We start from the raw sequence: 13,874 nt of genomic DNA, 5'->3' as shown, positions 1-13,874 counted from the left end.
TCTCTTCCCTCCGTCATCTGGCAGTTTACATATGAGAGTTCCTAAATTTAATGTACGAGTTTGATATAACTTTCAGATCTGAATGCTTATTTTAAAATCAGGCTTTTATGAGGAAGTCTTTCAACAAACCTCCCTCAAATTTCACTTTTTAAAAAAATTACAGAAAATGGTTCTCTACATGTTTGCATGTGCAAAACCAATCAGTAGATGAAGAAAGGAACTGTATTCGTGAGCTAAATTGTGTATTTTCTGCAAACTACAAACAGAACTCCATACTGGTGAAAAATGTAAGCGGCTAAGTGAAGTAAAATACAATAAATATCAAAACAAATATTATGTCGTCATACGATTTACCAAGTTAAGGTAGTAAAATGAAAGCACAACATGGTTTGGAAGAGAACATAACTTTTATTATACTGCATATGTTCAAAAGCAGCCCAGACAGCAGCCTCTGTCTTTCCAGTGTCTCATATCGTACACAGCGAGTCATTTGGCAAATCTTTATTCACATTTCTTTTCTTTTTTTTTACACTTTTCAACACCTGAACACACATCTCAGTCATCCTCTGGCTGCCTTTACAATATTATTGACAGCTTTATTCTCCACATACGTTTGACTACCTTCAAAAAAAAAAAAAAAAAAAAAAAGGATCAAGAACTTACAAGAGAGATACATTCACATTTTTCCTCAGCAAACTCAAAATGTTGCCATCACTTTCTGCCAGGAAAATTTACAGCAACAACACAAAGGTAAAAAGAAATGAACCCTGGAGCTGGTCCTACAAACATGCAAGTTTGCTCACGCACACACAGAGCAATAGCAGGTGAAAGGCAAAGACACACACACACGCACACACACATAGATGTACAACAGAGATACATGACAATAAAGGGACACCAGGAGACAAATGATTCTGAGGAAGCTTGCACACATTTAACTCAGAAATTCACATATATTAGCTTTGATATGTACAGAATATTTACATTCATTCATCCATATAGACACACACACACACACACAAACACACACACAGTTTGCTCAGTTTCTGTCTTTTTTAGAATACAGTCATCCATGTACACACACACTCACACACGCACACACACAAATACAGTACATGTAGCTTTTATACCAAATCCTTCAGTCCTGACAGGTAACAGCCTGATCTGGCACTGAGCCTTTAATATATCCACAACCAGGCAGATCACTCTGTCTCACACTTATGCTACAGATAGCAGTCAGCAGTGCTGGGTATTAATGATTGCAGTGTATTTATATTTTTTGTTGACTGCAATGCTCTTGGTTCAAGAATAGTTAAACCAGGATTGGCTGAGCAACAGCGCAATACTTCAGTATATATTTTCCAACCCATTTTGCAAAATAGAGATAAATGTGAAGCTTACACAAACAATAGTGGGGCCTAGGGGGGGGGGTTCTTTGTTTTTTAAGTGGCCCTATGTAAGAAGGCTTCAGTGAAGGGTATCCTACATACAACTACAGTCGACATACCACAAAGACAAAGAAATGTGGAGAAATAGAGAAATACAGAAAACAGAGATCACAGGCACAAACTAAACAAACAAGAATGAAAGAATGAGAATCTCAGTTTACCCATTCAAACAAAAGGAGAAACAATATGTGAGAAAATACAATTTTGGAGTTATGTAACTATGGAAATAGCAACATGACATTAACATAGTTTTATTCATTTTCAATGTGTTACCTCTTCTCATATTTTCTCTTCAACAGTGTATTGGGGGTCTCAGTATTGAGGAAACAGAACAAAATATTGTAACACAGTGAGTCTGACAAGTGTGTCACTTTTTTAGAAGCACATTATAGGAAACTGTCACAATGATCTACTTCAAATGAACAACTTTTGTTTTGAAAGTGCAAACATTCACATAGCACACACAGTACCTTGTGAAAATATTCATCCTTGCAATATTTTTACATTTTGTTACATCAAAAACACAAACCTCATTGGATTGTATTGGGATTTTATGTGATAAACCAAGATAAAATCTTGAATAACTGAAGAGGAGGAGAAATCAGCATGAGAGTTTTTACAACGTTTTTACAAATAATATTTTGAAGTGTGCCATACATGTGTATTCAGCCCTCTTTACTCTGGTACCAATAAATCACAGTTAAACCCACGCCCTTAAGAAATTACCTGAATTTGGCAATTTGAAATTAGTCAAGCTGTGTGTGTAATTTAGGGTGTTTTCTCACCTGTAATTCAAATATTTCTAGTTCAAATTCATCGACTTTATTTGTAATTATTTTGTGGTTTAGTTTCTTTTTTTCACAAAATCCAAGCAAAGCAAAACAAAAATTGGCAGTACAAACAAGGCAAAAATGTTGAGTCTGTTTATACCTATTCTCAAATGTACTTTAAGAATACATCCTAAAGTTGAATGGGGGTCTATGCTCTAAGAAAAACTCATGCAGCAGACTGGCATTTTGCTCAGGCTTGTAGTAAATGCCTAGGTGGCAGCTGTGTCGACTTGGGGTCAGGTCACATTCACAAACCAAGACCGTCTTGGTACAGTCTTGGAACCGTACCAAGACCGTCTGGCAGAGGAGGAATTGTGTACAAAAAAATAAAAATAAATGCACCAGGGGAGAAACAAACCAGAGCTAAATGATAATGTAGCCTTTTGACCTACATGTAAAATACTAAGGGTAACAGAAAATTTACAGTTTGAGTAAACGACGCCCACAGTAAAAATAGTGGTGGTAGCGTCATTTTTTGGGGAGGTTTCTCCTCAGCAGGGATATAAAAGCCAGTCAGAGTTGATGGGAGAATGGACGGAGCTAAAGCTGGAAGAGCCGTGTCAATAAAGATTGGCAAGTTATAAAGTATTGATCCAGATGGCTAAATATACATGAAAGTCACACTTTTCGAATTTTTTTAAAACAAACTAAAGGAAGTCATTTGTTAATTTCTATCTACTTCGAAATTATGCAATTCTTGCCATTGGTCTATCACAGAGTACAAACACTTTGGCAAATCACTGGAAATTGAATAATCCAAGACAGAGTGGGACTAAAAATATAAATAAATAAACCATTAATTTCAGTATGTCCATTTACACTCAGGTTTATTTATCTCATTTTCCTATAACCTTTGGAAAGTGCAAGACTATGGGCAGACTGATCCTGTCAAGGAGAGGCACATCCTAAAAAAGGCCATTCAGTATTTATAATTTATTTTATTTTATTTTTTAAGAAAATGGCAGGAACAGTCACAGAGACAGGATTCAACACAAAACTTACATCAGAAAACAAATTCTGAAACAGAATGGCAAATATCTATATCTGGAGTAAAACTACTACCTTTTCAGCTTTCACAGTCACACACCGGGTAACAAAGGTGTCATCCTCATATTTAACATCACATACATTTAACGGTACAAGAAAATATAATTTATACTATGGCCTTTTCAATTCAAGGTTGAGATTATGCAAATGGCTTGGTTCCCTGAATAAATGATCTACTCTCAAACGTTGGTCTAGTCTGAGCAAAATACTCAAAAAAAAATTAAGTGGTGCAGGTTTAGAGATTAATAAAAGTGTGTCAATGTGTCAGAAGTTTACTCATCTCACACTATTTACGTATCTAGCAACTTTCTGCAACAAATGTTCGTTGCTCAGAGTGCGAGTCCTGCAGGTGAGCCAGGTGTCAATGAGTCCTCTCTGTCTGATCAGGAGCTCCCACGTTGTCGCACAACAGCTTGGTTGTGCTCATTACAGCTTGTTTTTCACTTTTCTCCCCATCTGGCCCGTCTTAATAAGACTGTATCAATATTAAAAGCCTCAAGCTTCCGTCATAAGGTGTCTCTATGTAAGGTTGTGACTGGAGCTGGAGGATGCAATCAGTCAAAAAAAAAAAAAAAAAAAAAAAACATATTGAGCAGATGTTAACCTGCTCAGTCTTATGGAGCAGGTTAACATCTGGGTTTGTGAAGATGTGATTTACTAGTGAGTGGATTTAGCAGAAGTACAGCAGATTGCTAAAGTATAAAAAAAAAAACCGTGGACATTTTCAAATTTTGTCACGTTACGACTGCCAACTTTTCCAGGACTTGACGTAGGGGATGCATTTTGTTTCTCCTTGTGTCTGGAATAGACTTTCTAAAAACCTGAGACGTCCAGCAAGTGTCACTTCATGACCAAAAAAAAAAAAAAAAAAAAACATTTTAATAATGCAGCTTTCAACTCAAAAATCTGACTCATGAACTATTTTCTTGATCATTCAAAATTAAACTTGAATTCAAATTAATTTGGATTTAAATCTGCATTTTAATAGTTGTTTCTTCTCTGTGCTTGACAAATTAAGCTCTATTTTACCAGGGAGGTTTTTTTTTTTTTTCTTTTTGTTTAGTAAAGCATTTTTTACTGCTTTATGTTATAATGATGTGTAGCTATTTGGACTTTTAGCTTCATTTGTGTTTTCAGTTTTAATCATTAATAGTTACTTAGATCTGGTCTTCCTTATTCTGTGTGTTTTACATCTTGGTTTATTATTATTATTTGAGTATTAGATCAGTTTTCCTTTTGTTGCTGTTGTTAATTTTGAAAACAGCTTTGTTTCTCATTTAGTTAGATTTTCTCCCTTACTTATGCTCCTCCTTCCCTTGACTTGTCTCTCAGCTCAGCTCCTATCAGCTCAGCTCATATCTCCTAATTTTCCTCTCTTCCCCACTCGACTACCTCATATTATTCTGCACTCCTTCCTCAGTACATATCGGGTCTCCACTGGATCCTTTTGTTGCACTCTGCGATATTCTGCGATTCCTTTCGCAAGCTCTCTGGTCGGCTCCCTGCCGGCTTCTCGTGCCTCGCTGGAAGTCTTCTTTGGATTTAGCAATAAAGCTTCTGCACTCCACCTGCTGCCTCCTGTTATCTGCACTTTGCTCCTACCTAGAACCAAACATTACAACATGGTGCTTCATTTCCACTCACTCTGCCTTACAAACGTCAATGCTTGTTTGTTTTTTGTTTTGTTTTGTTTGTGATAGACCAACACAAAGTAGAACATAGTCAAAATAAAAGACTAAATTATGGATGATTTTTCTAAATTTTCAAAAATTCTGAGAAGCACAGACTTCCTTTTCGTTGATCCTCGTTAATACAATCCAGAGCAATCAGCTGACTGCAGACACTGCTAAATAAAGTCCACCTGTGTGTAAGTTAATCTCCATATAAATGCACCTGCTCTGTTTTGCCCTTTAAGAACATTAGCAAACAAACATCATCACGAAGACCACAATTTTCAGATTTTCTCTTTGTGTTAGTCTGTCATGTAAGTTCCAATTAGTAAAATAAAGTTTGTTATAATATGACAGTATGTGGGAAAAAAAATCCAAATTTTTTCTTAAAATTAACACACTCAGGGCAAACCAAGCCACTTGCACTCCCTATGGAAAGCTCTTTTGGCCTTCTTGAGAACTCACAGGACTCATCCAAGTTGATGGAGTTACATAAGGACATTTGACCGAGTGTCGGGCAGCCGCAGCCCCACCAGCCCCCCTCCAACGAGCACCGACGAGGCCATGAGGATGGGGACGGCCTTGGTGATGCCAACAAGTGAGCCAAAGATCAGGTTCCCCAGCACAGCAGCAAGCTTGCACAAGGCGTTACAGAAACCGAAGCCTGTTCCTCTGCAGGGAGAAACGTCAGGAACAAAATGAGAGTTAATGGAAACGAAGGTAAAAAAAAAAAAAAAGAAAAGAAAAGAAAATCATTAATGTCAGTTGATCAAAAAGACATCTTTGATTAATCTGCCTGTCCTCCTCACCTTCTGACAGTGGGGAAAGACTCCGTAGTGACCACATCCAGGGAGTTCCAGGCCGAAATGCTCAGACCGTTGTAAAGGCACAACATGAAAATCATCATGGACTCACTGGTGCCAAACCACAAGAAGAAACAGCTGATACCAGACAGGATCATGGAGCCACCTGATGGAAGTGACCAGATAAAAGCACTTTATTTCATCTCAGCCAGTTTAGTATTTAACTGTCAATATCTAAAGATAAGAACAAGTTAGATCAGAGATATATGTGATTAAATCAAATTAACTTATCCTGTTTTAGACCCATTGGTATTATAAGTTAATGATCCAGAAAAAAAGGCGACTCCAAGAGAAAGACATCATTACTCCAAAAATGAAATGAAAAGCCAGAGTATAATAAGCAAATGCACTCAGGGACAAATACCTTCAATTTTCTGATGAAACTTAGTTTTTTGAAACTACAAGCCATTAATTAAAAAAAAAAAAAGACGAAGCTTGCAAGCTTGAAAATAATATAGCTGTAAAGTTCAGTGTTTGCAGCATCATGGAAAGAGCAAGATCTGAAAAGAAAAAAACAAACAAAAAAAAAACCCAGCCAAGACATCATCCAGAGGGTTAAACTTTGGGCAAACAGACAATTTTTCTGTTTGGAAAAATAATCTTTTTTCCAAACGGGAAAACTGAATTAGTTACAAAGTGACCTAAGGACATCAAAGACTGTAATTTGGCATGGACATCACAAAGATTTGATTTTAGTCCCATAGAAAAATTTGGGCTGATTTACACCAGAGTGAAAACATTTTTTTTGCTTTTTTTTTAGTGTATGTAAATATCGGGTTTCAACTGTGCTAAAAAAAAAAAAAAGGCTAATCAATGACACATTCAACCCGTTACCGTACCTAACATGGACAAACGCCCGATTTTGTCCATCAGAAGAGCAGACACAATGTTGCCAGGAAGAACAGCCAGTGTTCCCAGAAAGTTGATGAAGTAAACCCAGTAGGCACTGTAGTCATCAACAAATGTCATCTGGCAGCCAGTCTTGTTGTGGGTGAAAGTGCTGTTAATCACCTCTGTGCCCTCGACCAGCTTGGATTCATCAATATCTGCAGAAAGAACGAAGCAAAGCAAATCTTAAGGATTCTTAGTAATCTGGCCAGCAATGACGATAAAACACGAAACTCATTTTTGTGCAAATCCTAATTTTAGTGCACTTTTCTTATCATTAGCAGGAATATTGCAGATGAAGCAAATCAAACATGTTTCTGTGTTAAAAACTGAGTCCTCATCTGAATTTGATTCCAGCAAAGCCTTTTTGAAGAACCAATGTTTCTGCGACGCATGGAAAAGAAAACATTTTGGACTTGTTTTATCGAGACATGCACAATGTTTCCTGAAAGAGGCAACTTCTTAAATGAGGATAGACTTTTTTTTTTTTTTAGAAATGTGGTCGTGTCAGTCATGAGTTTTATGACATGAGGTGCATGTAACGCGAAGTTTTATCTTATTTTGACACGACCTCTACAGCAATTTGTGATTAAAGGAAAGTTCTCACCTGTGTTGAAGAAGAAAGTGTCAATAAACGTACAGTTCTTGAACAAGGAACCCACCGACGTCACATCGTCAAAGGTGCAGTAACGAAACGTGGAGTCGATAAAGGTGACGGATTTCAGCTTCATGTTGACGAACCTAAATGAGAACCATTATATCCTGAATAAATTAATCGGCGTTGGTACAGCGGTTAACATATAATTAAATTTACAGTCGACATACAGTATGGTTATACTTAAATATAGATACTTCTTAAAGATATTGCATCTACTACTCATGTAGTTGAGCAGACGTCTTACTGGTCGTGAATAAATGTCCCATTTCTGTGGATCTGGTTCTCCAGGGTGAAGTTGAAGGTGAAGCCTTCAATGCGTTCGTTAATATGGATCTGCACTTTGGAAGCATATTCATCCGCCTGAAGGTGCTTGATGACATCAGGGAACCAAACAGACAGACCATAATACCTGCAAAGATAAAAGACAATAGTCTTGCTCCACATCAAATAGCAGGTAAAACCAAATATTGTTGGGGTTAAGCTATGGTCTGATAAAAAACAAACAGGTAGTGGAAGACCAGTGGACACCATTTTTCAAAAAGTGATTTCATGGTTTTTATTTGTACGTCTTTCCGCCTCTCCAGTGGATCCTTATCGACACACGGGGTTTGATTCATGTCTGGACTGCCCAACGTTTGAACAGCAGAGAGATCAAGATGACAGAACTGCGATGTGGTCCTGAAGCTATTATCTGACCAAAAAGAAACCCCCCCTTTTTATTTTTATCTATACCAAAGATTGGATCAGGAGAACATCTCACCCGAAGGACAGCGTGAACCACACTATGGCCAGTCGCATCGTGTTTTCCTGCATAGGATACTTGAAGCACTTCATGAGGTTTAGATAGATCTAAAAACAAAAGAGAGAGAAAAAAATCAGATTATGTTTCACATTCATATTGTGATAACGCCAATAGAGTAGAGGAGGGTGAACAGCAAATATATTTACCCCATGTATTTCAGCTTTAATCCTGAAGAAAAATTTGGAAACCGGGTTTCCAGTTCCTGATTCCATTTCAACCAACTCATCCAGTTGTCTAGGGATTTTTATCCTGTTTACCTGTTGAATTAGTAATAAAAAAGTAGCATAAATATTCACAGTACAATAGTTAAGTTCAGGTTTGTGTCTTTATATTTTTCACGTGCATGAATGTCTTAGAATATATTTCAATAATTGGTGCACAGCAATTAGACATTAAAGTATTACAAGAACAACTATTTCAATGTGGTCCGATACTATAACGTTAAATCAATAAATAAATACAAAAATAAATAAATACAAATGTTGACTAATGTGCTTAAAATAAATGTTGAACTACTAAGCAAAAAGAAATATCTGAATAATCAATAAAAGTTGCAGTATAACCACACACACAACTGCTTAACTCAAGTTAAAACCACTGAAAATGAATGTTGTTCTAGCAGACTTAAATTGATCTGCAGTTTGCGAAGCTCTGATTTTCAAAGTCCACCATAGAAAAAGTTTTGCAACATCTGCTGATTAGCCTTGTTGAGTGGGGGCCACTGAAAGCAAGAGTTGATCCAAGTGTGCTGGCTGGATTGTGAGAGTGAAGCAGATCAGATAAATAATGTGGTGCCATTAAGGCGTCTAAAAGTTAACATGTAGTGAAATTTGAATCTGAATTGGTTGAACTGGGTTTTATTTTGGGTTTTGGGAGTAAAGGGGGGTAAAGCCAACTCAACACCACCCATTTAAATTATCCTACTTCCATAGTTATGCACGCCTTTTTAGTTTATCCCAGAAAACCCCAACAAATAGATCATATTATATGGTTGCAAATTGTTTTTTTGTGAAGCATTTTACATTTCTCCCAATTTCTAATGTACTAATTAGACAGCAGAGCGCCGGATAGCACTATTGTACCGAATTAGACAATTTGTGAGCTTATTATGTAGCATGGTTTCCTCTTTCCATGTGACTCAATGTGAAATATCAGTGAAGTCAAAATTATGCATTTGCAGTGCAGAATTAATTCAAGAAACTTGTCTTGACTAAGCAGCTTTCCCAAAGTGCAGCCCAAGCAGCAAATAAGTCTGAATGACAAGAAACGGCTCTTAGACCCCGTCGTAATTCAGACATGATCCTGCCTAGTGAAAGAATCCAAACCTGTCCCTGTGGTGGCAGAAAATAAGCCTCTTTGCTTCCTTAAGCATAGGAAAAACCCAGCCGAGACTGCGAAACGTCCGTCGCAAACACTCACAGTGAAGACTTTCTCCGGCTGCCCACGTGCTCTCATGTTGGTGTCGTGGATCTGCTTGAGGATCATCCAGCCCTCGTCGTGCTTCCCAACCTGTCAGGAAGGAGAGAGAAACGGGTGACGGCGAAGACGAGACACATTCACCGGACGCGTCTTCCAGCAACAACTTCACGTCAGCAATTACTGTGCGCGAAGTCGGTCCTTTGATATGTCAGCGGTGACTCACGACAGAGGATGACGATCCGCCAGCAGAACAGCCAGCTGTTAGAGATCTCGATGCTTTTGTTTTCCAAACATGCAGGAGGCCAGTTGTGCATGACTCACACCGTTTTAGACTGATCAAATCCATGAATTTGTAAAAATCCGTACTCTTAAACAGTTGTGGACATTTTTTTTTTTTTTTGTAGAAATGACTAACAAAGCACACGCAGCTGAGCAATAATAGGTTTCTAGTTATTCAGAAAGGGCTCATTACCTCAAGGTAGTATCTGGGGCTCTCCGGCATGAAGGTAAGAGCCACCACAGCGCACACACACGGCAGGGCGCAAACGACGACAAAAACCCTCCAGCTGTGAAACTGGTATGCTGACCCCATGCTGAAGCTCCAACCTGCAGTTTGTGGAAAACAGTCATTTTCAAAATAATTTTATTTACATCCAATCTCATCAAATCTTATCAATAAAGAACCTTAGCTTCCCTCAGTGGGCAGCAGCGCTGAACAGAAAAAAAAAAAAACATAATGTATGAATGGGTCTTTCTGTCACATATTTAGGAGCAATTATTTGGCCACTGATCCAGAACGCTGCTGCTCGTGTTCTCACTAAAACCAGGAAGATAGAGCACATAACACCAGTTTTAAAGTCCCTACACTGGCTCCCTGTAGCTCAAAGAATAGACTTTAAAATACTGTTAGTTTATAAATCGCTGAACGGTTTAGCACCACAATACCTTAAAGATCTGTTATTGTTGTACCAACCGTCTAGACCCCTCAGATCTTCTTGTTCTGGTCTGCTCTGCATCCCCAGAACCAGAACCAAACGAGGAGAAGCAGCATTCAGTTTCTATGCACCACAAATTTGGAACAAACTTCCAGAAAACTGTAAAACAGCTGAAACACTGGGCGCCTTTAAATCTCAACTTAAAACCCACCTGTTTAGAGTTGCTATGGCTAAATTAGGATTAGAGTGTGGGTTTTGATGTCTTTGATGTTTTTGATGTTTTTAATGTTTTTATCTTTACTTTTTATCTTTGTTTTTATCTCTTTATGTAAAGAAGTTTTAAAGGTTTGAGTCCTTGTCAAATGGCGGTTTGACTAAAGTCCTACAGAAGGAAAGGCTTGTAGAGCCTCTTATTTTGGAGGAGACCCCATAAGGGCAAGTCCTCATGTGGATAATGTTTTTATTTTTTATTTTATTTTATTTTTTATTAAATCTGTTTATCTTTACTTTAATTTCTTTTTATTTCTCTTTCTCACTGTTTCTTTTTCTTAAAATCTCTCTTTCTCATTGTTTATTCAATGTCACATGCTGTTTTTATTTTAATTGTGTAAAGCACTTTGAAATGCCTTGCTGCTGAAATGTGCTATACAAATAAAATTTGATTGATTGATTGATAAAATATTTATATTTAGGCTAAGTGCTACATAAATACCATCTCATGTACAAGAGTCAGTCTAACTCTGAGAAAAGAAATTACTTGAAATAAAAATGACATTGACATGATACACCATCTCAGAGTGATGGGAACACTCAGAGATAAATGAGTCTGCAGGGTAAGCAGAGAAAAGTAAAAAAAAAAAAAAACCCACATGGACGGGTTAATTGAATGCGTAGGAATAGAATTGAGTGTTTTCTGCTGAGTTAAATCTTGTTGCACCTGATCTCAGCCCACAGGCAGTCTCTCAGACTCATTAATCATTGCAACATGCAGGGGGAAAAGCACACACACTGGTGCGTGTAAATGTGTAAAATGCAGAACTGAAATAAATAAGATGGATAAACGCACAGAGATTATACTGACACACCATAATGCCATGTCAACTCTCCACCTACGAAAACGCAAATAGATGCGTATGCGGGTCATAATTTTTTTTTTCAGTTTTTGTGCAACTTCAAAGACATATTTTTATTTCTATTGTGCAAATCATTTCACAAAGGGTAGGATGTTTCATGAAACGATTTCACATTTGCATCTTTTTAAGCTTAGTAACAATTTGGAGCTTTGCAAATGCAACAAGCAAAGCAATGTCCCTAAGTTTGCACATATGCTGCCTTGTCACACACTTTTAGTGGCGTTTTGCACACTGAAACCCATTTTATCCATGGACTTGTAAACGTGTGAGTAGGTTTAAAAGCAGCGAGGATAAACTTCAACATGAACAGTCTGCCACACTCCGACTTTTGTGAGTGCTCTTCGTGACTTCGCTTTTTTAAAGCAAATTACACAGGATGCAGAAAAATGTGGGGGGCAGCATGCTCGTCGTGACCTCCCACGTCTCTCCACAGATCGTGGCTCATGGAGATACAGCTCCAAAGGGAATGCGGCACCATTATCCATCAACAGGCGTAGGAGGGGAGCCACAGGGTAGGGAGGGGGTTAATGCTAATGGTTCTGCCAGAAAACGGCTGTTTGGGAATAATCCCACAGTGTGTCAAAATCCAGCTCTGATAGCAGCTAAAAACAACTGTTATCATGGTAAAAACCAAACAATGGCTTGCAATGCTAAATAAATAAATAAGAATAAAGCATGTTATGCTCCTTTAATAGTTTGGTAATATTTTTAGTACTTGAACTACAGGGTAATGTACACTCATAATAATTTTCATTAAAGTGTACATTATTGCCTCATTTCCGAAAACACGTTAAATAGCATAAGCAGATTTTTATCTATTTGCAAGAGTTTTGGATGAATGTGCTGACAGTTTAAAATACTTTTTTTTCCCCACAGATTCTGTTCACATAGAAATAAAAATAAACACCCGGTCTAAAGGAGACACAAGATAAGTTCTTATAGAGGTACTTCTCAGTAAATCAGTTGTGTTTTGATGATATTTTTGAAAGTAACAACCTTTAAGCAGGTATTAAACACACCTGCTTTAAAGTTAAACAATAAGCCCAGATTTCCATATTAGATCATCATTTTAATTAGTCTGATGAAACATTCTAACCTTTAATATTGTTTTTTTGTCAACTTTATGTGGAAAATAACCATAAAAGCTGCTATGAAGGCTTGAAAACAACAATCTGTGTGAAATTAATCGATATAATATGTTGTGTTTCTGAATTAACTTATTGAAATAAATGAAAACTTCAATGAGATTTAATTTTATTGTGATGCACCTGTAGCACATTAAGTTGATATTAGCACTGAATGTATTTGTATCACCAGTGCGTCAATGAAATGCACCGCATAGTTAGGTTTACAAGGCAGGCAGTAATCAGCCAAGAAAGTCATTGTTACTTTGGAAAAAAGCTTCTTGTTGCGTAACCTACTGATCTGAACTAGAAGAAAGAGAAGGTGAATTTGAAAGAGAACCATAAAAGTCATGTTTACAGTTTTTTATGTGGAAGAAGATGCTTGGCTCAGACTTGACCAATAACTAACATGTGCATTATACCATGAATACGCAACCCTCATGGTGAAAAATGGAAGTGGCAGCATCATACCGAAGGGAAAGAAATTTTCAGGTATAGTACCAGCAAAATATTTTTTTCTACAAAACAGAATCCACTGATTTTCTGTTTTCTGTATGACCTGCTAATTTTGATTCAAGTCAGTTCTGATTTTATTTTTATTTTATCTATAATGTAATCAGATCCATTTGCGGCATTTTATCAAAGAACATAGTAAAAAAAAAAAATAGAAAACTTGACTATAAAAAGAAATGTGCAAGTCCTGAAGGAGAGAGGTAGTGCGTATGAATTTAAAATAAAATACTACAACTACAAAAAAAATATCTTTGTAAATCTTGCACCAAAACTATGCAGTCAAAGCCAGTTTTTGCCTGCATCAACAAAATTCCACCCACAGCATTTTAAGCTCTTTGATATTTATATCTGAAGGGCTTAAGATAGAGAAACAGATTCAGCCATTTCCAGAAATATAGTACAACTTCCTGCCACCGAGGGATAGCGTTCCCTTCATACTACTGGAAATCTCATTATCGGAATTAGGCACATAATTGTCTGAGGATGTCCGAGTCTCAGGCTGAGATGGATAGCTGGATTAAATATGAACAGATAGATGGGCAGA

General features: G+C 37.2%; 1 protein-coding gene across 1 annotated transcript in view; it reads right to left on the bottom strand.

Annotated features, from left to right (window-relative positions):
- Positions 1–388: 388 nt before the first annotated feature.
- Positions 389–13,874, bottom strand: part of sv2ca (synaptic vesicle glycoprotein 2Ca) — a 33,114-nt gene continuing 19,628 nt past the window's right edge. Inside the window, exons 5-13 of the mRNA XM_007559310.2 lie at positions 10,098–10,231; positions 9,626–9,715; positions 8,353–8,463; positions 8,165–8,253; positions 7,649–7,813; positions 7,354–7,487; positions 6,698–6,904; positions 5,805–5,964; positions 389–5,667 (exon numbers count right to left, since the gene is read on the bottom strand). Of these exons, the coding sequence (XP_007559372.1) occupies positions 5,484–5,667; positions 5,805–5,964; positions 6,698–6,904; positions 7,354–7,487; positions 7,649–7,813; positions 8,165–8,253; positions 8,353–8,463; positions 9,626–9,715; positions 10,098–10,231 (1,274 nt within the window). The 3' untranslated portion in view covers positions 389–5,483. The remainder of the gene's footprint in view (positions 5,668–5,804; positions 5,965–6,697; positions 6,905–7,353; positions 7,488–7,648; positions 7,814–8,164; positions 8,254–8,352; positions 8,464–9,625; positions 9,716–10,097; positions 10,232–13,874) is intronic.

This window comes from Poecilia formosa, unplaced genomic scaffold (assembly GCF_000485575.1).
Source record: "Poecilia formosa unplaced genomic scaffold, Poecilia_formosa-5.1.2 Scaffold103, whole genome shotgun sequence".
In the NCBI taxonomy this organism is placed as follows: Eukaryota; Metazoa; Chordata; class Actinopteri; order Cyprinodontiformes; family Poeciliidae; genus Poecilia; species Poecilia formosa.
This window is presented reverse-complemented; position numbering and strand designations above follow the sequence as displayed.